At 37.7% G+C, this 24,326-nt stretch overlaps 4 protein-coding genes across 6 annotated transcripts in view; 2 read left to right on the top strand and 2 right to left on the bottom strand.

The window, feature by feature from the left end:
* The first annotated feature begins 424 nt into the window (after positions 1 to 424).
* gal3st1b (galactose-3-O-sulfotransferase 1b) lies at positions 425 to 5,738 on the top strand. Its single transcript, XM_012869203.3, has 3 exons — positions 425 to 464; positions 1,248 to 1,390; positions 4,306 to 5,738. Exons 2-3 carry the CDS (start codon positions 1,269 to 1,271, stop codon positions 5,435 to 5,437), a joined length of 1,254 nt encoding a protein of 417 aa, XP_012724657.2. The 5' UTR covers positions 425 to 464; positions 1,248 to 1,268; the 3' UTR covers positions 5,438 to 5,738.
* A 3,203-nt stretch (positions 5,739 to 8,941) lies between these two features.
* On the bottom strand, positions 8,942 to 9,629 carry LOC105930822 (cytochrome b-c1 complex subunit 9). Its single transcript, XM_012869207.2, has 2 exons — positions 9,452 to 9,629; positions 8,942 to 9,281 (listed from the first exon to the last, which is right to left on the bottom strand). Exons 1-2 carry the CDS (start codon positions 9,590 to 9,592, stop codon positions 9,231 to 9,233), a joined length of 192 nt encoding a protein of 63 aa, XP_012724661.1. The 5' UTR covers positions 9,593 to 9,629; the 3' UTR covers positions 8,942 to 9,230.
* Positions 9,630 to 9,633: 4 nt separating this feature from the next.
* Positions 9,634 to 17,467, top strand: zmat5 (zinc finger, matrin-type 5). 3 transcript variants are annotated; one of them, XM_036134462.1, is made up of 6 exons: positions 9,634 to 9,696; positions 15,060 to 15,204; positions 16,336 to 16,398; positions 16,490 to 16,570; positions 16,919 to 17,027; positions 17,135 to 17,467. In XM_036134462.1, exons 2-6 carry the CDS (start codon positions 15,078 to 15,080, stop codon positions 17,280 to 17,282), a joined length of 528 nt encoding a protein of 175 aa, XP_035990355.1. In that variant the 5' UTR covers positions 9,634 to 9,696; positions 15,060 to 15,077; the 3' UTR covers positions 17,283 to 17,467. The 3 variants fall into 3 exon arrangements, with proteins under 3 accessions (XP_035990355.1, XP_012724660.1, XP_012724658.1); XM_012869206.3 differs by lacking the exon at positions 9,634 to 9,696 and adding an exon at positions 9,697 to 9,717; XM_012869204.3 differs by lacking the exon at positions 9,634 to 9,696 and adding an exon at positions 12,916 to 13,086.
* Positions 17,468 to 21,235: 3,768 nt separating this feature from the next.
* The window catches only part of cabp7b (calcium binding protein 7b), a 28,427-nt gene continuing 25,336 nt past the window's right edge, over positions 21,236 to 24,326 (bottom strand). The window contains exon 5 of the mRNA XM_036134457.1: positions 21,236 to 24,269. Within this exon, the coding sequence (XP_035990350.1) occupies positions 24,142 to 24,269 (128 nt within the window). The 3' untranslated portion in view covers positions 21,236 to 24,141. The remainder of the gene's footprint in view (positions 24,270 to 24,326) is intronic.

Here is a 24,326-nt window from a genome sequence, read left to right as displayed (position 1 = left end):
GGTTTGGAGTATCTTTTTTTGCAAAAACCCACTAAGTTAGACAAAAAGATAGTTGTACGGTGTGCATAAAATGCATTTTACCCCACAATCAGAACACGTATTCAACTGATCCAGTCAAAATACACACATCCAGAACACAAACAACTCTTGTAGATGAGACCACCAGTCTCAAATGACGTTACCTGTCTAAATAAAAGTCAATAAATCAAAATAGGTCTTGTGACTTTGCTTTAAAAACCAGTGTTGCCGTCTTGCGTTCTGCCATACCAAAGATCTAGAGATGTGCCCTTCAGCAGCCGTTTGTCGGAGACATTCGACCTGTGTGGGAGGAGATACCGTTTCTTTGAGTCCCTGGAACAGCCAGTGAGGTGTAACTTCTGGGAGGGATGACGGCATACTCAAAGAGCTTTCTTTCAATTTGTAGCAGGTAGAGCAATCAGCGTGACTGATGCTACCTCCTCCTGGTAAGTAAAGCATTTTGCTTGCTTTTTTTTAATGTTCTTTAAACACCGGAGTGCTGAATACTTCTTGCAGTTTGCAATTTCTTTTTTTACATTCTGGCTAAAGTTTTCAGATCTTATCCCATGTGTGTTAGCTTCAATCTAGTAGAGAAGAGTGAATTGACTTGTGAAGCAAGTTCATTTATGTGAAACAAGTGAAACTTGTGAAACGAGTTAATTTATAGGTTAAAGATTCATGGGTTAAAAAATTGTACTTTATTAAATGTTAACAGATGGTTGTTATATAATTGTAAAAGAAGTTAGAGTATGCAGTCTAACAGACACACCTACTCACATGATACCGGCAGCTTGAAATGCCTATTTTATCAGGCATCAGTTCGTTGTCTGCAGAGAAAATCTGTTGTAGAGATGTACCTGTTTACACTTTAGATGTGTTTTTTTTTTTATTTTTTGCATTGCTTGGACTCTTTCTTGAAATAAAAACGATCGTCTCTCCCTTTGTTGTTTTTGTTAAAACGTGGAAATTTGAGCACCGTGTACATGTTTCCAGTGTCAACATGAGGGCTGTGTGCTCTATTGGACAAAAAAGAAAGACACAGCGTTTGTCTTTCTTATCTTGTGTTTGTCTCCCCTTTTCCCATGCGCACCTTCGTCGCTCGAGCAGCTGTAAATGTTATAATACTTGATTATTGAAGAACATGCAATCTGAAAAGGTTTTGCTGACATATGTTGATTGTTGTGTAGCAACAAAAGAAGGCTGAATGTTCTCTCTGATTTCGTTTCCAGGTTTACCGTCGGGATTTTACAATGTATTGGAACAAAGGGTTCAAATGTAAGGCGGTGGTGCGGGGAGTGATGCCCTGGGTTTTAATGACCAACATAATACTGGTCCTCTACTGCTTAACAACGACAAACCACATGAATATAAGGTAAGAAGAATTACAAAATACACAGTATTGGTCGCATGGGTAGTAAACTCATGCTCAGTTTTTGCTTTGAAATTATTTTATTAGAATTTTTTTTCCATAGTAGGCTAAACGTATAATCAAAAACAATAATATATTTTAAAATTAAGAAATTGGTCCACAAAATTTTACATAAAAGCTCAATTATATACATACGCCTACATTAATATAACCGTAATGAGTTGCTTTTCCAACATGCTTTTGGCTTCTGTAAGCAAGCATCTGACACAATACTTGTTGGATTTTTTTTTTACTATTCTTTTTGGCACGATTAGTACAGAAATGTTTTAAATTGGTTGGTGTCAGGTTCAAACACCTAAAACATTCATTAACAACACAAGAAGGAGAGACAACAATGAGATTGATTTTCAAATAATCTTGCAAGGAGATCGAACGGAGATGCTTAATACATATGTCCAAATCCGATCTAAAGCAAATCCGTCGCCCCCTCTCTATTTATTAGGAAAGGGAATCCCTGGTTCCATTTTGAATCTAAGGGGTAGGGATAAGCAAAATAACTGTGACCTTCCAGATAAAACCAAGCAGTTCACACAGTGCAGCACTCCAGATGGCTGAATAGAGTTCATAAAAACACTTATCATAGTCAAAACATATTTCTCTGCTTTCTGCAGGCCTTCTGCAAATATAAGAGAGATCTAAAACCTTAAAACTTCTTAGTAGTAAAGAGTAAATATATATGATAAATGCAATTAAAATATTAAAAACATTAAATATCTAGACATAGTAATAATAATTATATCAGTTGGTTTATTGGCATTGATCCTTCTCCTAAATTATAGTCCACAGGTTAATCGAGATATCGGCTTTCCGAAAGATTATTTTACTCACCTTTCTCCATCCCAAAAGTAGTTTGGGTACATTACCCTGTGGTAACACATAGTTGTGTCAGGTTTCAACCATTTGACCAAAACCGTCATTTGAAAAGACATTTGTTGCAATGATTAATCCACAAACCTCCAAGGTGTGAAGCTGCCTTGAACAGCAGTGTGATTTTCCTCAGTGAAGCAGGCTTCCCAATGCAATGTACCAACAGCGTGTTGGCCAAGAAAGAAGCCCATTCAAGCACAATAGAGGTTTGCAGTTGCCCAGATGTAGAACACCACTGCTTCCTGGACAGAAAAAAAGTTTTATGTTAAGAAGGAATAATCAGTAAGCAATTTTATGACGAGTCAAACAGAAGCTTTGAAGACCTAAAAGCACCAACTGTAAAGAACGGTGGTGGTAGCAGCATGCTGTTGGGCCGTTTTGCTGCCAGCGCTACTGGTGCATTGCTCAAAGTGGATGTAATCATAAAGAAGGGGAATTTCCACTAAATTCCTCAACTTCATCTAAAATCAACAACTAGGTGTTGGGAATATGGAGACACTTGGAGAACAAGGATCCCAGAACACTAATAAAACATGGTTCTGGGAAGGCTAAAGCAGGGTAACATTAAGCCTTATACTCAACTACAGACCCATTTAATAAATAAGGCTATTATTCAGAGATTAAATACAGACGGAGGGACGATTAAAGCCCTTTCTTTCATTAATTTGGATGATTTTTACTTTACAACTAATGGAAACATAATACTTAGGATTAGAAAACCACTACCCACTTTAAACAGACTGTAGCTCAGCTACTATATGATATAGTTCAGTGATAATCTTCATCCATGTTGTATTTGCAGTAGCATGATTTGCAGAAACTTGATTTGTAAATAACCAACCTGTTTCCCTGTGTACCTGGGGTGTGTTTTAAGCAGAGGGCTTACCGTTTTAGGGAGAGTCCGTTTTCTGTGTCAATAAGAAACCTGCGCTTGGACACTGAGTCAGTTAACGGAGGAAATGCTCCGCGAAGGCCGCGAAGATATAAATCTGCCCAGCAAAATGTAGAGAAACTGTTCACAATTCAACTAAAACAATAGAAATTGTATTTTTTTTAGCGTTAATCAATCACTCAGACAGTGAGGCTTCTGGCTCTTCGTCATGGACCGGAAGCTCATATTACATCACACAAAGAAAGCAAAACAAAACACTTAATGACATTTACATACCGCTGTTCAAACATTAGCTGTATGGTAAATAAATACCATTTTCTTGCTAGGCTAACTGTGTTACATGTATCAGAGGTGGTTAAGTGAACTCAAAACAACTTATTAACCTACTTCGGAATTTATTTGCAAAGCTGGACACATACATACGGGTGCCCCTGAGGTGCAAACCACATCAACAAATCTCTAAACACAACTACAAATAAAAAAACAACAACACTACAGCTTATTCAAAACAATATCTCAATAACAAAACACCGCTATACATCGTCAGCAAATTCTACAGCAACTAGGTAAAGAAACGCCATTGCTGACTTTATCGTTGCCTGTGCACTGGAAGTATATCCACGCGTCCAAATTTTTTTTTATAGTGCCAGAATGGTTGACCACTGCCAAGATGGGTGGTCAAATACCCCGCCAGAATTATGCCAGAACCTTGTTGATGGCTACAAAAAGTGTGCAGGCAAGGAAGAACTTGCAAAGGGAATTTTAAACAAATAGTGTTGCTGTGTGTGGTTAGAGTTGACATAGAGTTGACATGAGTTTCATTTTTTGTGGTTAGAGTTGACATATATAGTATAGTTTAGTTTATATAGAATAATTTTGACCCTGAGTGAATTCATGTAAATGCACAACATATTCATATTTTGCATCTAATTCTGCCCTAAAAGTCAACAAAGAGGTTTGTTGTATCATCATTCCATGTTAAAAAAAAAAAAAAAACACAGTTCAAATGTCTCATTAAAAGCTCACAATGAGTATTTATGGTTGTGGGTGTATGTAATCTTCGGACCACAGCTGTAACCCTACTTTTTGTTCTTTCAAGGCCCATCCAAGAAGAGACATGTTCCCTCAGCATGGCAAAAACAGTCGCCAGTGAAAGCCCTGAGGCTACACACAAATGCTCCCCCAAAGTGAACATCATGTTCATGAAGACCCACAAAACTGCGAGCAGCACCATCCTCAACATCCTCTTCAGGTTCGGGGAAAAGCACAAGCTCAAGTTCGCCCTGCCCGACAGGCGCAACGATTTCCGCTACCCACAGCCGTTCCTCTGCTCCCAGGTGAAGGACTACACGCCAGGGCAGTGCTTCAACATCGTCTGCAACCACATGCGCTTCAACCACCAGGAAGTGGCCAAACTCCTGCCCCCAGACGCCGTGTACGTCACCGTCTTACGGGACCCCGTGGATCTCTTCGAGTCGGCCTTCCATTACTACCACAGAGCGGTTCCTCTCACGTGGGGCATCAGCGGGGAGGACAAACTGACCGCGTTTCTGAACGATCCCGAGGCCTTCTACAGCCCGGACGCTTTCAACTCGTTCTATCTTAAAAACCTGCTGTTCTTCGACTTTGGTTTCGACAACAACCTCGAAGTCGACGACCCTCGTGTGGTGGAGGGCGTTCAGCACTTATCCAAACGTTTTCATCTGGTCCTCATTGCGGAACACTTTGAGGAATCCCTGATTCTGCTGAAGGATTTGCTTTGCTGGTCCATGGACGACATCCTGTATTTCAAGCTCAACGCTCGCAGGACCTCATCCGTGTCTCGGCTGGACCCCGAGACGAGAGCCAAAGCCGTACGGTGGAACTGGGCCGACTGGAAACTCTACGAACACTTCAATGCCACTTTCTGGGAGAGAGTCGAGGCATTTGGAAGAGAAAGAATGGAACGAGAGGTGAAGGAGCTGAGGAGAAGAAATGCTGAGATGAGGGCCACCTGTATTGAGGGTGGAGATGCAGTTGAAGCCCAGAAGATCAAGGACGCACATTTCCGGCCTTGGCAGCCCGTTGGAGAGAAATCCATCATGGGGTACAACTTGAGGAAAGACATTGATCCCAGATGGAGGACAATGTGTGCAAAAATGCTTACACCTGAGATACAGTACTTATCAGACCTGGGAGTCAACCTTTGGGTGACTAGACTATGGGGTTGGTTGATAGATTCCATTTTATAGTAGTTTTGTTTAATGTTTATTATTTAACTTAATTTTAAAAATTCAATAAAATGGGTTTCTATTTCACAAATGTGTCAATATGTATACGATGAATCCAAAATGTCCTCTCTTGTTTGCCACCTAAGCTGAGGTTCATTTTTCTATAAAACAAAAGTGGTGCTTGCTGTACTTAGTAGGATAAAAATAAATTGTAATGCCGTGTTTTCACAAAACATTTAGAGGAACATCACGTCTGCTGGTCACAAATAGACTGCATTACAATCAAGAAATATTTATTCAGAGCTAAAAAAAAAAATCCTTTGAGACAACTTGAATTGATAAAATGTGTTTTTTTGTGTGTTTACATTGTTTCAAAAATAAATGTATGTCTAATGTGTAAAACTCCATTCTGTGGCATTTAAACAGAACAATTTGGGTTTTTTGATATAAAGGATTTGTACCATCGCCCTGGGTGCCAAAAGCACTCGGTTGACCAAGAGGCTGTATTCTGTTGTTTATTGTTCATTTCAGTCTGAATTGATTGAGCATTTCAGGGAAATTTCGTTATAAGACACCGATGATGACTTTTTTTTGGTAATATTTAAGGTCTACTTGGATTTTTTTTTTAAGTGGTTTTGATCAGGTCTTGTTGAAAATCTAAAATACTACAAATATGAATGATATTTTAAAAGAGAATCTTGAAATCCCATTATGTAAGTTATGAAAACTCTCCCTTTATTCTCTTTCTGATGATAAACAATATAAACATTTCTTAATCTTTTCATGCATTTAGAATGACCTTTTATCAAGATCAACATGAAAACCACAATGCACAGAGCAGTCAACCCCTACTTTGTTCTACACCAACAACAGATTTTTTTTAAAAACACAGGTTTGGCTTCTGTAAATGATTGCCCAAAAAATAAAAAATAAAATAAAAATAAAAAATGCAAATGAAAATAAAAATTATGGGGAACCTTTGCTTTCTCCAAAATATAGTTAACAACTCTTTGTATATCAAATATATTTCGGAGACAAATATATAAAAAAAAAAAAGATGAGGGGTGGAGGTGATTCCACTGGTCAGCATTCATACAGTAACCACCTCTCAGAGTCTCTTACTTTAACACTTTCTCAGTCTGTCCGTTTCTTTGCCAGCATTTAGAGTTCTGGCCAAATCTAAATGCTTTTTGCACTGCATGTGCTCACCTGGGCCCAGGCTCAGGCTGAGGCTCAGAGTAATGTGGCCAGAGTTGGGTCATGGGTGTTATCACACTTATAGTGTTAGTGTGACACCTGGAGGCCTAAGGCTCATCTGCAGCTGGGTGGAAAGCATACAGAGCGCTGTGGCCAATCATTACCAGCTAGCTGGCAACAATTAGATTTTCCTTGTTCTCTGCCCTTTGTATAGAAATTTTAAGAGCTAACATTTTCAGCAAAAACAATAGGGCCAATGCTATTTAAATAGTGTTTGAACGTTTAGTTTATACTGCAAACAGGCTTAAATCGGAGGCTCAGTTCTTCCTGAAAATGTTTCGCCACCTATCCATGGAGTCAACTCTGCTGTTGGTGCACCAATGTTTTAAAGGACATAGAGGCCATTCCTCCTAGGCGCCTTCTCACTCAGATGCAAGTCAATGACCCACCACCCACTGTCCTGGGTTGTTAGAAGTTATTGCTTGGTGTGAGTGGAGTACTTGGTCACCTAAATCATGACCAGACCGCTGATGTAATCTCTTTGGAACGTGTTTGAGGACCAATGTGTTGATCAAATGTGAACCAACAGGATTGACAAAGACTCCTGGATAGGTGTCAAAATGTTTTCAGTAAGAACTGAGCGGAAGTCCGGTTGCTTCCGATTTAAGCCTGTTTACTGTTGCAATGACCCGGATAACTGAGAATTTACACAGGCATCTTTAGTTTATACGGCTGTGGTCATCCTACGGGTTTTATGTGACACTGTACATATCTAATACACTCATTTCGCAAAACTGGATTAGTTGGAAGCCTCTGCATCCGACTATACAGGGAACACTGTATCAGCTCAATAAACAAGCAAAGGTCAAGGAAAAGGTTTACCTGTAATAAACCACGCTTTATAATACATGCAGGTGTTCAGAAAAATGTAGAGGCAATGTGTCTCTTGTATAAAAGCCTTTCTGCTGCAAACTCTTGCATGATGCTATGTAAATGAAATGCCTACATTATGTGTAACAGTCAGGTTAATGTATTTTAAATGTAAACTTTAGTTTTAGTTGTGTGCCCCACCCCCTCCCGAAAAGAGTAAATAAATATAAATAATAAAGAGCAATTCTAACATTTGTGAAGTTATGGAAATAAATCTTAGCTGTTAATATTCTTCGGCAGTTTTGCTCAAATTTTTTTAACTGTTTCTATTTTTCTACCTTTAATATAAACACAAAATGTGTGTACCTTAAAACCTTATTGTGTAAGGAAGTCTTTAAATTAGTGGTGAGTATATTGGCAATTCCCCCATCTTGAATCCAGCTCTTTCAAAATAATGGCAGACTACAATAAATGCTTAGTTGAACCATTCCACCTGGTTTCTATATTCACTTCATTTTTAATACACATCTCCAGTAGTCATCGGGTGCGAGGCTGGGTTCACCCTGAATTGGCCACAGGAACACAGTATAAAGCATGCATACACAGACACTAACACCTAAGATTGTTTATTAGTCACAACCTATATAACAGGCATGTTTTAGGATAGTGGGAGACCAGTGTACCCTTACAAAACCCACATAAGAAGTGGACTTGCAGACTCCGCGAGACTCAAACCCAGAACCGTCTTGCTTCAAAAAAAGAGCTGCTTCCATCTACATTTAACTTCTTAATCAAATATTTTTAGTTGTTACAACTATGCCAAAGACTAAAAACCACACCTGCCAACTTCTCTAAGGATATTGAATAATCTTAATTCATACCCAGCAATATTATAGTATTAACTAGATAAATTCATATTTTTTTTTCAATCTACTTAAAAACTAATTGGTTTGTAAATCAGGGCTCCCATATATGTTAATATGTAATCATTTTCTAGACTTAACTTTCCATAGTTCTCAGTCCTTTAAATTTTTAATAGATAAGATACTATATTTGCAATGAATTAATTTCAGATACTTCTACAGTGGAAGAGGTTAAAATATGGAAGATGTAGGACAAAAGGACACAAGAAAGGAAGGTCAGGAACAAGTCTAGGACACTAGGGTGAAAAGACAAAACTAAGGAATGAAAGCAGTAAGAGTAACAAAGGGCATTGTTGAGGAAAGTAGGAAGGACTAACATCCAAAAAAGGAAGACATTGCTTTTAGACAACGGGAAATAGAAATATTTTGCAGTCTTATTTCTTTCTCCAGACTAGGAAACCATGGGTCAAATGCCCTGCTTGTCCATACTGCACAGGAACCCCTTGATAATAACACGCTGTAATAAAAGCACTTCAACAATAATTCTAAAAGAGACGTTTGGGTTGTGTTGAACATGAGTAAAATCCAAACCACGTAGGGCATCGAGACATGTTTAATATAACAATTTACAATCAGAAGACAACGACAGCGTTAGAATATCTGCAATGTAAAGGACGAGCTTTGATCCATCTCCCCGGTGGTCGGGACAGCCTGTCCGCTCCAACAGGTCCTCTCACAGCCTGCTCCAGCCTGGGTATGTCTTAGGTGGGGAACATTGTCCAAGATGACAGCTGCTTCATTCAGGTGTAGAATCAAGGAGCAAATGGTGATGGAAGCCGGGCAACACATCCGCACTGCAGCCTTATATGACCCCGGGTGGCGTCCTACTCTTCCTCTTTATTCTCATAGTTGTGTTTGATGTGTTTCCATAGTTTCTGTAACGGGTTAAAAAATAAGGTTACGTTAGACACTTCATAATAAACAGACGAGACTCAACAGACAAACTCGGTTAGCCAAGCTAAGCTAAGCTAAGCTAAGGCTAGCTCCGCTTCGCCCTCCGCTCACAAGGTCAGCGCCGACCAGGAACAATCTAGAGCGGACTCACCCCGCGGTTCATCTGCTCGAAAATCGCGTCACCGCCTTGGTCAAATACCCGCTCGAAAAAGACAGCTCCGACCATGATGGTCACGGCGAAGGTGGACGTCCTCCTGAAGAGGAGATTGTAGACGGTCTTAGCCAGCGCCATGTCGTCGGTGTAATGTGCACTGCGCAGGACCGGAAGCGGACACGCGTGAAACTGGGTGTTGTAGTTGTTGTCGCGAGGATGACGCTGTGGAGCACGTACGGGAGGTATGCGAGGAGGGGGAGAGGGTAAATACGCTCAAAAGACAGAACTAGTTCGGGGATATTTCTATAACAGAGAGGTGTGGAGAAGAGAAGGGTGGGTGGAGACTTATTGTATGGGATTTAATTTAAAACTCAGACGTGACATTCAGTCTCAAGGAGGCGGTAATGCAAATAATTGGGTGCACGCCGCCGTAAACTATAGAAGAAGAAGACGCAGCAGCAACAGCAGCAGAATTTATCAGAGTTTATTTAGGTTATTTAGATATGGAATAGATGTTAAGTTCTGTTGGGTACCGGCACATGAAGGGGTGATAGGAAATTAAAAAGCAGACAAGCTAGCTAAAAAGGCTTTAGTAAAGCAGAATGTAGTAGAGATTACATTTGGGAAAGGGGAAGGGAAATCAATAATTAAAAAGAAAGAAACAGAAATGTGGCAAAAAATATGGGATGAAGATGAGAAAGGAAGAAGATTATATAGGATTCAAAAATCTGTAATAATTAAAAATTATGGAGAAAGAAGCAGAAGGGAAGAGATCATTTTTACTAGATTAAGAACTGGACACACATATCTGAATGAGTTTTTATATATATTAGGGAAGAGAAATGATGATATATGTGAGGGTTGTGGAGCAAAAGAAAATGTGGATCATGTTCTGATGAAATGCATTAAATATGCAACGGAAAGAGAGAGGATGAAGAAAGTAATTATGGAAAATGGGAGAGAATGGAGTATTAAAGGAATATTAGGGCGAGATGGAGATATAGAGGAAAATATGGTAATTAATAAAGCATTGTTTTTATTTTTACATAACACAAAATTAAAAAAATAGAATATAGTAGGTTGAGCCACAGAGTTACACACTCATGTACAGTAGGTGGCGGTATGCACCTATAAGTTGTTTGCAATCCGCCAACAAAAGGAAAGAAGAAGAAGAAGAAGCAACAGATAATAAGTAGTTATCAATGTGGATTCAGAACAGGAAAGTCTACTATGGATGCATTAGTGAGAATTAGTAATGATATAGAAAAAGGATTAAAAATGAAAGAATTGATAGTAGCAGTATTCTTTGACATTGAAAAAGCGTATGACTCAATGTGGAGGGAAGGTTTATTGATAAAGTTGGAAAATATGGGAATAGGGGGAAGAATGTATAACTGGATAGCAAGTTTCTTTACAGAAAGGAAAATTAGAGTTAAAGTTGGGGATGAATACTCAAGAGATTTTAAAGTAGAAAACGGCACTCCTCAAGGAAGTGTAATTAGTCCTTTACTTTTTAACATTATGATTAATGATATATTTTTAAATCTAGATGAATGCATTAAATCAGCACTTTATGCAGATGATGGAGCTATATGGATGAGGGGAAGGAATGTCACACATTTAGCAAAAAATATTAAAAGAGCTGTTAATAAAATAGAAAAATGGTCATATGAATGGGGATTTAAATTGTCGGTAAGTAAATCCTGTTATATGATTTTTACTAATAAAAGGAATATTGATATAGGAGAGATAAAGTTATATGATCAATCTATAAAAAGAGTAGATGAATTCAAATATTTAGGATTATGGCTAGATAGTTCATATACATGGAAAACGCATATTAAGCAGCTAGAAACAAAATGTAAGAAAGTAATAAATCTAATGAAAGCAGTGGCTGGGAATGATTGGGGGGCTGATAAGCAGTCATTATTGAATATATATAGAGCTCTTATGAGATCAGCTATAGATTATGGTTGTATAGTATATGAAGCAGCAGCAAAAACATCATTACAAATTACAGATAAATTACAATATAGGGCATTAAGAATAGCTACTGGAGCAACTAAGACTACCCCTATTAACGCTCTTTTAGTAGAGGCTGGAGAAACTCCGTTAGAAATAAGACGGGTCAGAATATCACTGTCATATTGGATCAGAGTTAAAAGCAGTAGTGAAGGAAATCCAGCAAAAAGCATAATAAAGAATTGTTGGGAATATTCTAAATTCACAAGAAAGGGATTTGGATGGAATGTGAATGAATGGGCAAAAATGTATGAGCTGGAGGATAAGACATTCTCACAAAATAATCCAATTAGTGCTGTGCCACCATGGTTGTTTCCAGAAACAAAAGTTGACTTAAAAATACATGAAATGAAAAGAGAATGGAAACATAATGAAGTCGGGGTTAAATCTAGCATATATATTAGACAATCATTTTATAGTTTTTTAAAAATATACACAGACGGGTCAAAAAATTCAAAGGGAAATGTGGGTATAGGGATATTTATCCCAGAGTTTAATATATGTATATGTGAAAGATTAACAGACTTTTTATCTATATACACAGCAGAAATGGTTGCAATTATTTTTAGTTTACAGTGGGTGGAGGAGGTTAGACCGGATAGGGTGGTAATTTGTACAGATTCAAAAGCTGCAATAGAAAGCATTCATTCAGGAGGAAATAGTAGGAAAGACCTGGTAATAGAAATTTATCAGAGTTTATATAGGTTATATAGGTATGGAATAGAGGTTCAGTTCTGTTGGGTACCAGCACATGAAGGGGTGAAAGGAAATGAAACAGCAGATAAGATAGCAAAAAAGGCTTTAGGAAAGCAGAATAAAGATCAGATTTCATTTGGGAAAGGGGAAGGTAAATCAATAATTAAAAAGAAAGAAACAGAAATATGGCAAAAAATATGGGATGAAGATGAGAAAGGAAGAAGATTATATAGGGTTCAAAAATCTGTAATATGTAAAAATTATGGAAAAAGAAGCAGAAGGGAAGAGATAATTTTTACTAGACTAAGAACTGGACACACATACTTGAATGAGTTTTTGTATATAATAGGGAAGATAAATAATGATATATGTGAGGGTTGTGCAGAAAAAGAAAATGTGGATCATGTTTTGATGAATTGTATTAAATATGCAACGGAAAGAGAGAGGATGAGGAAAGTAATTATGGAAACAGGGAGAGATTGGAGTATTAAAGGAATTTTAGGGACAGATGGTGATAGGGAAGAAAATATGGAAATTAATAAAGCATTGTTTTTATTTTTACATAACACAAAATTAAAAAATAGAATATAGTAGGAGGAACCATAGAGCTACACACTCATGTACAGTAGGTGGCGGTATGCACCTATAAGTTGTTTGCAATCCGCCAATAAAAGGAAAAGAAGAAGAAGAAGAAGAAGAAGAAGCAACAGCAGCAGCGCAGAAGAAGAAGAAGAACGCGGACACAGCTAACTTCCGCTTTTAAAAAAAAATGTTGCTACACACATTTTTTTAAAAATAGCAGACGAGAAGCTGTATTTTTTAAGTGCTGTGAATTTCTAAACAGCCACTAAATAGTTGCTGCGGAGTTTTCGCCGCGTTGAATTGTACATAATAAGGACATCTAACGTTTAAAGGTATGTCAGCGAGTGTCTTTGTAAACAAATGCAAATGTATCTGATGTACAGTCGATTCCAAAAGTTTGGAAACTGAGAAATTTTGCTGTGCACAAACTTTCCTGCTTTACCTTTTATGATGAATGAATACAGCTTGTTAGGGAAAATGATCAAACTAAATGATAGCTGATTAAAAAAAATTACAAAACCATTATTTGAGCTAGCTGAGGGTTGGTGTTAACAATTATGTAGACAGTAGAGAGGTTGTTGGGGATATCCCTCCTTCAATGGCATTGGCTTTTTTTTTTTTTTTTTTTTGCCAATCATGGTTGCATCCAAGGAAACATGTGCTGACATCATATGTTATATTAAAAGGGCTTCCCAGAACTTCAAGAAGTCAGCTTCTATGAAAAAACATGCAACATCTACTTAAAAGGATTTCAGGAAACCGATCCAGTTGCTACTGGTGCACAGTATGCTTAAAGGAGCAATAAGGAATAAATGTACTGCAAAATTGACCGAATTCATTCTCACTTGTCACCTGGGATGGAAGTAACATTCCTTATAAACAATCGGTCCTCTCCACCAACAATGTCTTAGTCACTGTTTTCTCCTTTTAAACCCAGACGTACGGTCCGGAACTACTTAATTGTAGTGTGTAGCCCATGTTTACTTCCTGGTTCCTAAACTAATCATATTAGAGTTCCCAAAACAGAGTGTTGCATTTGGTATTTTATTTTGGGAAAAGAACAGCAGTCTGCTAACATGGAAGCCAGCAAGAAAAGTGAACTAGAAATGGAACAGAAAACATTATATACCTATCCTATAGTAAGTTTCACACCAGCAACGGACCGTTGAGAAACGGCTGTTCTCCGTGTGTATGCGTTGCTCCGATTTTCAACACTAGGTGTCCGTATTACCTTTTGCTCCTTTAAGAAAGACATCATACTGGTGTTAGTGTGTTTGCTCATACACTGAGGCGGACACCTCTCTCAAAGACTGGAATTGGGCGAAACCTACTGTATCATAGTCAGACTTCAGAGGACTGGGACGTCTGGGGGAAAACAAAAAATCCAACTACTGGAGTGAAGCCTTCTGGGTCTGTTCATGTGTTGCGTTTGCTCTCCTAGTGAGTGGGATTACTTCCCAACATGTTTTATCTACATAAATGAGTTTAAAGCATCACAGATGAGCAACTTTGCCCAGGTATACAGGAGTTTGGTCCTGAAAAATCCTTTTTCCTACTTGTTACAAGGCAGAAGAGATAACTAAATGTTTCAAAAAATAATGGTTCTATAATTATATATTGGGTTTATAACAAAACAAAACAAAAATCCATGATCTTATTTCCATCAAGAACCTGCTAATATTTCTCAAAAGTCAAGCATGAAAGTTCATTGTCATTAGTCAGGAGCTGCTACACAGTGTGCCTGGATGAAGTGGCTGAAGTCTTGGGAAGAGATAGTTTGACGTAAAAAATATTGATGTTATTGTTTTGCATAAATTAGATTTCTTTCTCAATGAAAGCTTTTGACACTTAGCAAAAATTCATAATCGAACCAGAGGGCACATCAAACCAAAATATCTAACAATGTGAAAAATAAACATTCTGTCAGTCTTAAAAGGTTTGGCCACAGAGGATTCATTGAAGAGGATTGAAAGGTTAACCAGCATTACAGCTTTGATTCTCCATCTGTAAAAAACTGTTTTATACGTAACAATTATCTTATCCGTGTCATCTATTCCTTTCCTCCACGTCTTCTACTTCTGATGAAGATTTTAACTGAGGGAAAAGACTAGATATAACAGCTCCATCCATATCCATCCATTTTAAATAGAAGAACTTAGTTTCTGCTGATGAATTATTTTAATTTTGCCACATTTTTTTTTTACATTTATTGTTACTGCAAAAGTTACTCCATTAAATCATGTCTTCATTCACCGTAATCTACCAAAAGTTTTACTTTTCTTTGTATTTTTTCTCTCTCTGACAGCTCTCCTATCTGAGCACCATGGGGAAGAGGTATTACTGTGACTACTGTGACAGGTCCTTTCAGGACAACATGCACAACAGGAAGAAACATCTGAACGGGGTTCAGCATCACAGAGCGAAGAAGGCCTGGTTTGATCAGTTCAGAGGTGAGACAGGGAGGAATTCCTGATGCTTGATGGGCCTTTTTGTTTAAAGGGGAGCTCTTCAGTCATTAGTGGGAGTTGGGAGACAGGCAAGCTTTTATAAAGTTGGTGATGGAAATTTTTAATTCATGTGATAGAATCTTGTCGTCAATATCTATCTATCTATCTATCTATCTATCTATCTATCTATCTATCTATCTATCTATCTATCTATCTATCTATCTATCTATCTATCTATCTATCTATCTATCTATCTATCTATCTATCTATCTATCTATCTATCTATCTATCTATCTATCTATCTATCTATCTATCTATCTATCTATCTATCTATAATGGAAGTCTCTAAAGCAAAACAGTTCATTCTTTGAATTATTGACAATTCTCTATTTATTTCACTTCTCCACTGTATCCAGGCATAGCAATCCCTAACACCTATGGCTCACAGTTATTCTGCAGCTTGTTTTTGTTGTTGTGGGTGTGTGTAAATATGCATTTGTATCACCTGCATACATGACAAGTAACATGAGATGGACAGATTTCTGCAAATTCATTACTTCTCAAACTAAAAAGCAGAGGACCCAACGTAGATCCCTGAGGTGCAACATCGAGACTAACAACTATTCCCCAAACCTCTCATCTATCTAAGCAAAGTGTTTGGTCATGTGGGAGAATAAAACCACACGCCGTGATGTTTGCAATAGTATTTTTTTTCTAAAGATGTATCAATCAATCAGCCATAGCTCAAAATCCACCAGTTTACAACTATTTGGGAAACATTTGACAGACCTTTTTTTAAAAATTCATTAAAACAATGAACTTTTTTTTTGTTCTCTGTAATCACACCCACACAGCTAGGTCTTTGATGCTCTTTGTTGTACGGTCAGTGTTGGTTACGTTGAACTGGAGAACTAAAGCAAAGTTAAACCATGTTAGTTTGTATATGTAATAGTTCTTTGATCTACCATAATTTGTAGATCAGACCAAAGAACATGAAAGTGCGCATTGTCAAAGATAATAAGCAAGACTGATATCTATGAGCTTTTAACTGGTATCCTTACAATTGACATTTGCAGATTAAAACTCGATAAGTGATTATAATGCACACAGAATCACCTTTTCTAATCTTCACAGATACAGCTGCTATTCTGCATGATGAGCAAATAAAGAAGCCCTGCAGGAAGTTTCTCCAAAAAGGTTAAAGAAAGAGCAAAATGTATTTATCTGCCAGGTTAGCAGATGTTTTTTTTCTTATTATTATTCACAGCTTGGTATTTCTTTACTTTAGGAATTTGTGACTTTGGCCCAGGCTGCAGGTTTTCTCACATGTCTGAAAAGGAGCTTTTCAACTTAAAAAGATATATAGAAGGTAAGTAGCGACCACAAGGTGGCGCTGTTCACCGTTCAGGTGTTGATATGTATCTTGATATCGATGCTTTTTTTTTTTTCTTTTTTTTTCATAATACCAGTTTTGCTTTTACAAATGCAAAAAGGAGTGCATGTATATTATATAAAACAATATTTAAGACACTATAGACTGTGTTTTCAAATAATTATAAAAAAATTGGACAATAACAGGAAAACTCAAACATTCAACATGTTAAAGTAAATGAATGGGATGCAAGTTCATAGCGTGGTCTGGGTTACATGAAGGTTGTGTATAGAAAACCATTTACCTGTTGCATTTTGATGAATGCAATGTTTTCTTTGTTTTAAGAGGAAAGACAACACAAAGAGGATTATGAGGACAGAAGAATCTCTGGGCGAAGTGTCGAGGAGTGGCTCTCCAAAAGGGAGAAGAAGCGAACAGCTCTTGCTAGCAAAGGGTATGGACCGTCCTCTGCGTTTTACCACAGGGCCCTACATGGTTAGCATGCCTAATAATCGGTCCCGTTCATTTAGAATTCATCCGTTCAATAATTTATCTCTGCAGAGATTTAAAACCCAGGGAGGACAATGAGGAGGACGAAGCAGAAAGAGATATTCCTCAACAGCTGTTCTCCATTCCTGACCTCCCACCCTCGCTGTTGCCTCCTCCCCCAGGTGGATGGAGAGTCAGAGCAAACGCCGAGTGGGGCTGAGGGACGTTTCTCCAGTGTTCGAATCGTGATAACCGGACATATGACATTAACAGATGGACACTTGTTTCAAAGAGATCGTTTCACGTGTTTCTTTCAAAATGTGCTCATTTTTCAGCTGCTATAAAAACCTGCTAATGATTATTATTTAAGAGGAGAAATAAAATGTCTCATTTTGTGTACCCATAGATTTCTATTGCATTTTTTACATTTAAGACTAAGTCAGTATTTTTTTTAAGCCCGCTTTCTGTGGACATGGTGTCCAACAGTAATGAATACCTGATTTTAACCTAAAGTTCTGGCTTTAGGAGTGACAGTGCAGGCGTTGTAAGGTATCTTTCAGAAGTAACAGTCAGTTATCCTCTGTGGACCCTTTAGGCGAGCCTCCGCTCAAGATTTTTGCTAAATGTCACTCCATCCAAACTTTTAAATAAATCTAGATTTTTTTTTTTTTTATTAGTGGTGATTAAAATAAAAGTAGCACAAAAAGTAAAGAATTTATTGTTTAGTCGATAATTATTGTAATTACATCAACCAGATTTTGCGCTACATTCTTCAGGAACGGGCATTTGTGGGATGAGCCACAGAGTTGAGTATGTGAGCTGCAATACTGAAAAACTCGCCAAATCCTCAATTGTCACGTAATAATGTATTCATTCAAAGCTTGGCACACACACACCTTACCATGTCAGAAATCATTCAGAACTTCAACATGTCTTGCTGCGTTTCATGGCAGTAACTTCTGTCCCACTGCGAGATGAAAGATGTCCGACTTGTCGCTGCAGCACGATCAACCCAAGACGGGTCCACCTGGCATGATTCTGTCGAACGGACAAGCTGCGGAAGATGGGCGGCGCAGGGAAAGCAGACAGCAAGAGGCGACAAGGATCGGACATCGATCACAACTTCAGTCAAATTTCATGATATTTGTTGTTAACCTTAGACTTTATATCCTACAAGTTATTTATTTAGTTAATTTTCCTTAGCGTTGGTTTAAGGAAATATACAGATGATTGATGAAATACTTTCCCTCTCATGCAAACAGACTCAGCTTTTCCTAATTTAGGTCAAATAGGGTTAATTGAGCCTGCTTCACGTTGGACTGTGATAAATCAAAGTCTGTGTCTTTTTATGCAGGTAAGTATCTGTTTTCAGCCGTAGGTTACATGAAGTGTTTTTTTTAGCATTGAGTCTTGAGGCTTTAGTGTTTATCAGTAGATTGGTTTAAAGCAGTCTACAGTCTTGACTTAGTATATGTATTATTTGTTTTACTAACTCAGCTGAGATAACGTGAAAACTTCCCCCTAAAGTTATGTGAATGACCATTACTCAAACATGCAAAACTCTCTTTTGAAGCGTGTTTATTTCATGATTAGCTGAAAGTTTTCTGCGAGTGTCCTTCTCTCCCACAATTGTGACACATGCTTTTAAAAACTATCACAAGAGAGTCCCTTTAAGAGTGTTTTTTTTTTTTTTAACCATTCTTGTTCATTACCTGAGTGATGATGTTCTTTACGTTAGGGAGGAAGTAAATTTGTTTTTTTATTATGTATTGGGAGATCTACAGTAATTGCTTTATTCCATCTCTGGTGTCACTAAATGCTTCATTTGGTCGTTATACAAGTGAAATCAATTCCTGGAGTGTTGCATGCTAGTAGAATATATTTAAATGTCTTATCTTCAGATCGAAGGAAAAGGTTTGGAGCAACAACATGGCAGACATCCAAGGAATAAATGTAAATATGACTGCTGACGTTTGCATTGCTCTTCAGCCTTATACCTTAATAAAAATCGAAGGAATGTTGAGTTATTAGGAATAATAAGAAAATATTTTTTTAAATTCATGTAAGCCATTCTAGTTTTGTTATTGATTATTCGTTTCAGGATATTTTGGATGGTCATTCAAGGAGCTTTATGTTAGCCAGCTTATATTCCAAACATGTTTCGCTGACTGGGATCATTGGCCTGAGGGGACGGCTAACTGCGTCCAAGCTTAGTCGTCTACCTGTTGATCCGAGCTGAAGTTAAACTTAAAAGCTGTATGTATTTTAGAGCTTTGCTTGATAGTCCCGGTTACTTCCAGCAACTGTGACTGGTTATTTGGCAAAATGGTTGAATTAATAATATATTCAACATTACGCAGCTTTTCCGACCCCAGGGCTCCTGCATTTTCCTGCTTTTCGCCATATTTTCACTCCATAATAGAATCATTTGTCTTTATGATTTGACAGCATGCAAATGTCCTGAATAAACCGTGCATCGCTCTGGTTCTTTCTCACCTCCATTTATTTTTTTTAGCACATAGAGACAGCTACAGGATTTCTTTTTTTTACTATTGCACTTGTTTTATTGGACTACATGCATCTTGACAACACTTACAGTAGTGTATACATTGATGCAGTGATCTTTAGAGGCAAAAGAAAATAAAACAGCAGATCATTCTTTTAGATAATAAAATCACAGTTAATGTATCACAGTTGGATGGCGCAATGCTTTTTGTAGGGAGGTGTTGAGGGATTTATTTGGGAGGGGAAGGCAGATTTTGTAGTCATTATTCATCTGAGTTCAGAAATCTTTTCATCATCAGATTCATTTTTTGACAACAGTAGATTTATTTTCTTTATTATTGAGTTGCTTCAGTGGCACGTGCTTTGTTTCTAGAATGCCAAAAATTACAATTACAACTATTAAGACAACCTGTTAAAGTGATCTATTCATTAAAAACACCAACACACATATAATAGGACAATATTTGCTTATACAGGGCATCATTTGACAAGATTTGGCACAGTGACTATATAACCACACAACACCCATTTTTACATGATATGTTCACAAGAAAAGTTAAACCAATGTCATTTAATCCTTTTTATACACAAACTGCTACATAAGATAAAATATATAGTTTATTGCCAGAGTGATTCTCACCTTCCTATACTGTTCTCTTTGTGGTAGAGCTTTGATAAATGTAACTGATTTAAAAAAAGAAAGAAAAAAAAAAAAGAATCACTTAGTAAAACCTGAAGAAAACCTTAAGAATTAACAAATCTTAGAAGTGAATGTAAGTGCATGGCCTTAATATACAGAACTTGTGTCTGAATGTCCAGACACATGATTTTTTTGGTGCATTTTTGCATGTTTTTATAAAACTTTATGCATATATCGATAACAAAATAAAAGATTTAATGTATAGCTCATTTAAGTATAAGAAAATATAATGATGTTATATACTTAAATAATATGTTGTCTAAGTTCTCTAAAAGCCAGAAAACAAACCCCTACCCCACCCCATGATATGTTACATTATTGTTCACAGCATACTGCAAAGAATTTAGTATTTTGATTCTGTTTGCACGTCGACAAAAAGGACATTTACAAGAAAATGTCTTTTTTTTTTTTTTTTTTTTTGCAATTATTACTTAACAAATTGCATAATTATTTGAACATATACCTCAAAAATTTATACCACTCCCACAGAACACACATTTACTTCTGGACATGCAAGTGTGCCGCATAGAATACGTCATATCCATTTGCTATAAATATTACAGGTAATACATGTTCTAAACACGGCTGTATTTGTTCTAAACGGGTAATTATGCGGCTAAATTGTCTTTGCTAACGCTCATTCTGAAAGTATGATATAGATGCACAGATCTGAAATGTGCAGATGGGATTTCCATGGACTGCAGGCGGGTTGTGAACACAGAATTTCCTCTTGAGTTGTGTGACAGATAAGGGATGAATGCTTTTTCTGGGATCTGAGTTTTTTTTTTGCAGCACCCTCCACACTCACTGGCACCCCAGGTAAGATTAATAAATTCATCTTCTAAACTTTTGATCACATTTACAGATGCTATCCAAACTACGTCTCTTACCACACCTCTAACAGTTTCCACACACACACACACACACACACACACACACACACACACACACACACACACACACACACACACACACACACACAAACACACACACACACACACATACACAAATCTGACAAACTTATTTCTTTCCTCCTTACAGTTGATCAAAAAAGTCTGAGTACTTCAGATTCCCTGGGGTATAACTAGATCTTGGTACAAAGGCCCATTTTTCAGTCCGAAAAACACAAAAAAAGTACGGGACGTGTGTCGCAAGCCAAACAGCTGCAAGAAAACAACTATTCAACCAAACGTGCCCACATAAACAATCAGAAAAAATCATTACAAAGTTTAAAACAACTGGAACTCTTGACAGATAAGCACACACGTTTGTCTTCCCATCATGCACTGTGAAGATGATGCTAAGCTTTGATCAAATTGGATCAATATTGACTTCTGGGGTGAAACAAAGGATGAATTCAGGGATTTAAATCTCGTCGCCCCTTGTCAAGTGGGACCTAGAAACCTTGTTCTCCGGACGTTTTGAAATGGAACCGTGTGCTCTGGTTAAAGGACATTAAGATTGAAGTTTTTCTGTAACAAACACTAATCTGGGATAAAAAAAGATACGAAATGTGGGAAAGAAAATCCCTCACATTGAGAAGTCTGGTGGACGATCTGTGATGCTGTGGGGCTTTTTCTCTCAAAAGTGACCTGGAGATTCAGTTTCATTGCGTCGTCATTTCTTTGAAATAGTGGAATAATTTAAGCAAAAACCTTTTAAATTTCCCCCAGTAGACCGAACATTGTTTGAAACAATGTCTTCCAGCAGGCTGATAATAAAAAAAGGATATGCCCAAAAAAGATGCACAAGTGGTTCACCAACCCTGAGCTTAGTGTCCAGACTGAAATCCTTTAGAAAATCTGTTGGGTGTGTTGAAGAGAAAAAAAGCAAAGGAGAAAACCAAGGACTCTGGAAGATCTAGACAGATTATGCAAACAGCAGAGCTAAAAAATCCCTCTCTCTCCCTTTCCTCTAACCTCATGAAATGTTATAGGGGAAGACTAAGTGCTGTCCTGTTAACGAAACATTTTTTTTTTTTGTTGGTTATATTATTTAACAATAGTCTGACTGGAAATAGGGTTGAGAGAGAGGAGGAAGACATGCAGCAAAAGTTCACAGGACTCTAACCCGGAACCAGGACCGAGGCCTTCTTTCATGGATTGTGTGCTCTACTCCTACGCTGCTGTCGTACCCCAAAAAAAGTTATTTCTCCCTGAAGGGATCCTCCCCCCACCTCCTCCACTGAAATAAATCTATCAAATTTTCCAAAAATCTCAGTACGCTAAAACAATATACTGTGGTGGCAATAAGTAGTGAGGGTGCTGTACAGACAGATCCATGCATATGCTCTTCTTTCTTACTACTCAGAGGGATTGTTTGTAATCATAAATTTGCTGCCAACTTCACCCTGATTCTTCTCTACTGCAGTCGTTCGCATTCCGGTGGACAAGACACCTGTTTGACTCAGAAAGCAATCTCAAGCTGTAAGAAAATTCTGTGGGAGCTTTAAAGCTTTGTAATACACATTCAGAAAACCTGACAATCTTTAGGAAAGAACTGTGTGATTCTCCCCTCCCTCCCTCCCTCCCTGTCTGATAAATTGACTAGAACACAGTGCATGTGGTCCGGGATCACAGCCAGAGTCTGCAAGTCTGCTAATCCCTCTTATTTGAGGAGTGCTTCCTAGACTGGTCCTTTGCTTGTTCACTGGTTTATTCCGCTCTCTGGCTTCCTTGCGTTATTTCTAATATAGTCTTACCTACACATTGCATCTCATACATACCAACTGAAATGCTCAGTGCACCCAAAAACATTTTGTCTTTAATTTGCCGTAAGTGACTTTCCAACTGGTCTACAGTAAGGTGTACGAATGACCTGATGGACCATGAAATGCAGTAGCTGTCATAACAGGTTAGTGAACTACTGCAAATATCAGCATCATGGTGACTCTACAAGTAGAATCTGAGCATCAACACATTAATTTAAGCTGGGTGCATCATTTTATAGTATAAGATCAATTACTTTGTTTGTCTGGTCCATTGGAACCAATATTTGTCCGATTTAGTGTTTGGACTAAGAAAGAGTTAGATCAACTATGGTACTTACTCTCTTAATCATAATGGGAATTGTAGTACACAAAAAAAAAATGATGCAATATAATATGCAGACATGTCTGAGATCTGAAACCCTACACAGTTGTTGGCAGCCCTGGTAAAGACATGTAAAAGAAAAAAAGTTTTGCATGTTCTCTCATCTTTCTGATTTAGAAGACCGCATAGTTCAAATTTTTGCAGATAAGTTGTATAAACTGGGCCAAAGGGTGCCCATATATGACATCATATTTAATGTCATGAATAACTAATTCAAGGGAACTAATTCAGTCTGAGACTGATCAACTTAAAAAGTAAAGTATATCTATATCTATATATACATATATGTATGGCTTCAACATATTTTTACCAGGATTGCCAATGCAGGGGAATCATGTTTTGTTTTAACCTAAAATGAAATGATATGTGGCTCATATTGTTATTGCTTTATTACTATCATTGGTACTTTGTTATTTGGTGCATTCAACATGGGCATATGCTTTGCAACTGGACTGAAGGATTTGATGCACCACGGCCACGCTTACAGCACATATTGTACTCTGAATCTCTAAATTATTAACATTACATTCTGATTTCTGCTCTGTGTGTAACACTAATCAGCCCTTGTGCTACCTGTCTCTTTTTCATCTTGGTAAGCTGTGAAAAGTGGTCTCTCACAACCACTGTGTGACATCATTTGATCCGTTGTACTGTAGAGAAAAGCTGTGAAAGCATCATTTCGACTATCAATTACGACAGAAAATAAGAGTTTATTTGTTTGGTTCATGATTTTCCTCTCTTCCCAGCATAGGAGCCTTTCTTGTCCTGCTGGCAACATTAATTTACTTCATTCCTCTGCGGAGCATTTGATTTGCTGCAATGAGCATAACGCTGATGATGAATGCAATCGCGAAGGCACAAATCAGGCTTTTACGCACACATGTGTGTTTTTCCTGCTGTGTTGGGCTTGCTGTGAAGAGATTTAGGAAAAGAAAAACAACATTAGTGCCTCCCTGAGTCGGAGCAC

Source organism: Fundulus heteroclitus, unplaced genomic scaffold (assembly GCF_011125445.2).
Source record: "Fundulus heteroclitus isolate FHET01 unplaced genomic scaffold, MU-UCD_Fhet_4.1 scaffold_82, whole genome shotgun sequence".
NCBI lineage: Eukaryota > Metazoa > Chordata > Actinopteri > Cyprinodontiformes > Fundulidae > Fundulus > Fundulus heteroclitus.
This window is presented reverse-complemented; position numbering and strand designations above follow the sequence as displayed.

What these genes read in the sequence shown, in the direction of transcription:
- zmat5 (XM_036134462.1), top strand. Translation starts at nt 15,078, where the DNA reads ATGGGGAAGAGGTATTACTGTGACTACTGTGACAGGTCCTTTCAGGAC. An exon ending in CAGGAAGTTTCTCCAAAAAG is followed by an intron (nt 16,399 to 16,489) that starts GTTAAAGAAAGA and finishes TCTTTACTTTAG; the next exon opens with GAATTTGTGACTTTGGCCCA. An exon ending in ACAGCTCTTGCTAGCAAAGG is followed by an intron (nt 17,028 to 17,134) that starts GTATGGACCGTC and finishes TTATCTCTGCAG; the next exon opens with AGATTTAAAACCCAGGGAGG.
- gal3st1b (XM_012869203.3), top strand. Translation starts at nt 1,269, where the DNA reads ATGTATTGGAACAAAGGGTTCAAATGTAAGGCGGTGGTGCGGGGAGTG. An exon ending in ACAAACCACATGAATATAAG is followed by an intron (nt 1,391 to 4,305) that starts GTAAGAAGAATT and finishes TGTTCTTTCAAG; the next exon opens with GCCCATCCAAGAAGAGACAT.
- LOC105930822 (XM_012869207.2), bottom strand. Translation starts at nt 9,592, where the DNA reads ATGGCGCTGGCTAAGACCGTCTACAATCTCCTCTTCAGGAGGACGTCC. An exon ending in TCGAGCAGATGAACCGCGGG is followed by an intron (nt 9,282 to 9,451) that starts GTGAGTCCGCTC and finishes AACCCGTTACAG; the next exon opens with AAACTATGGAAACACATCAA.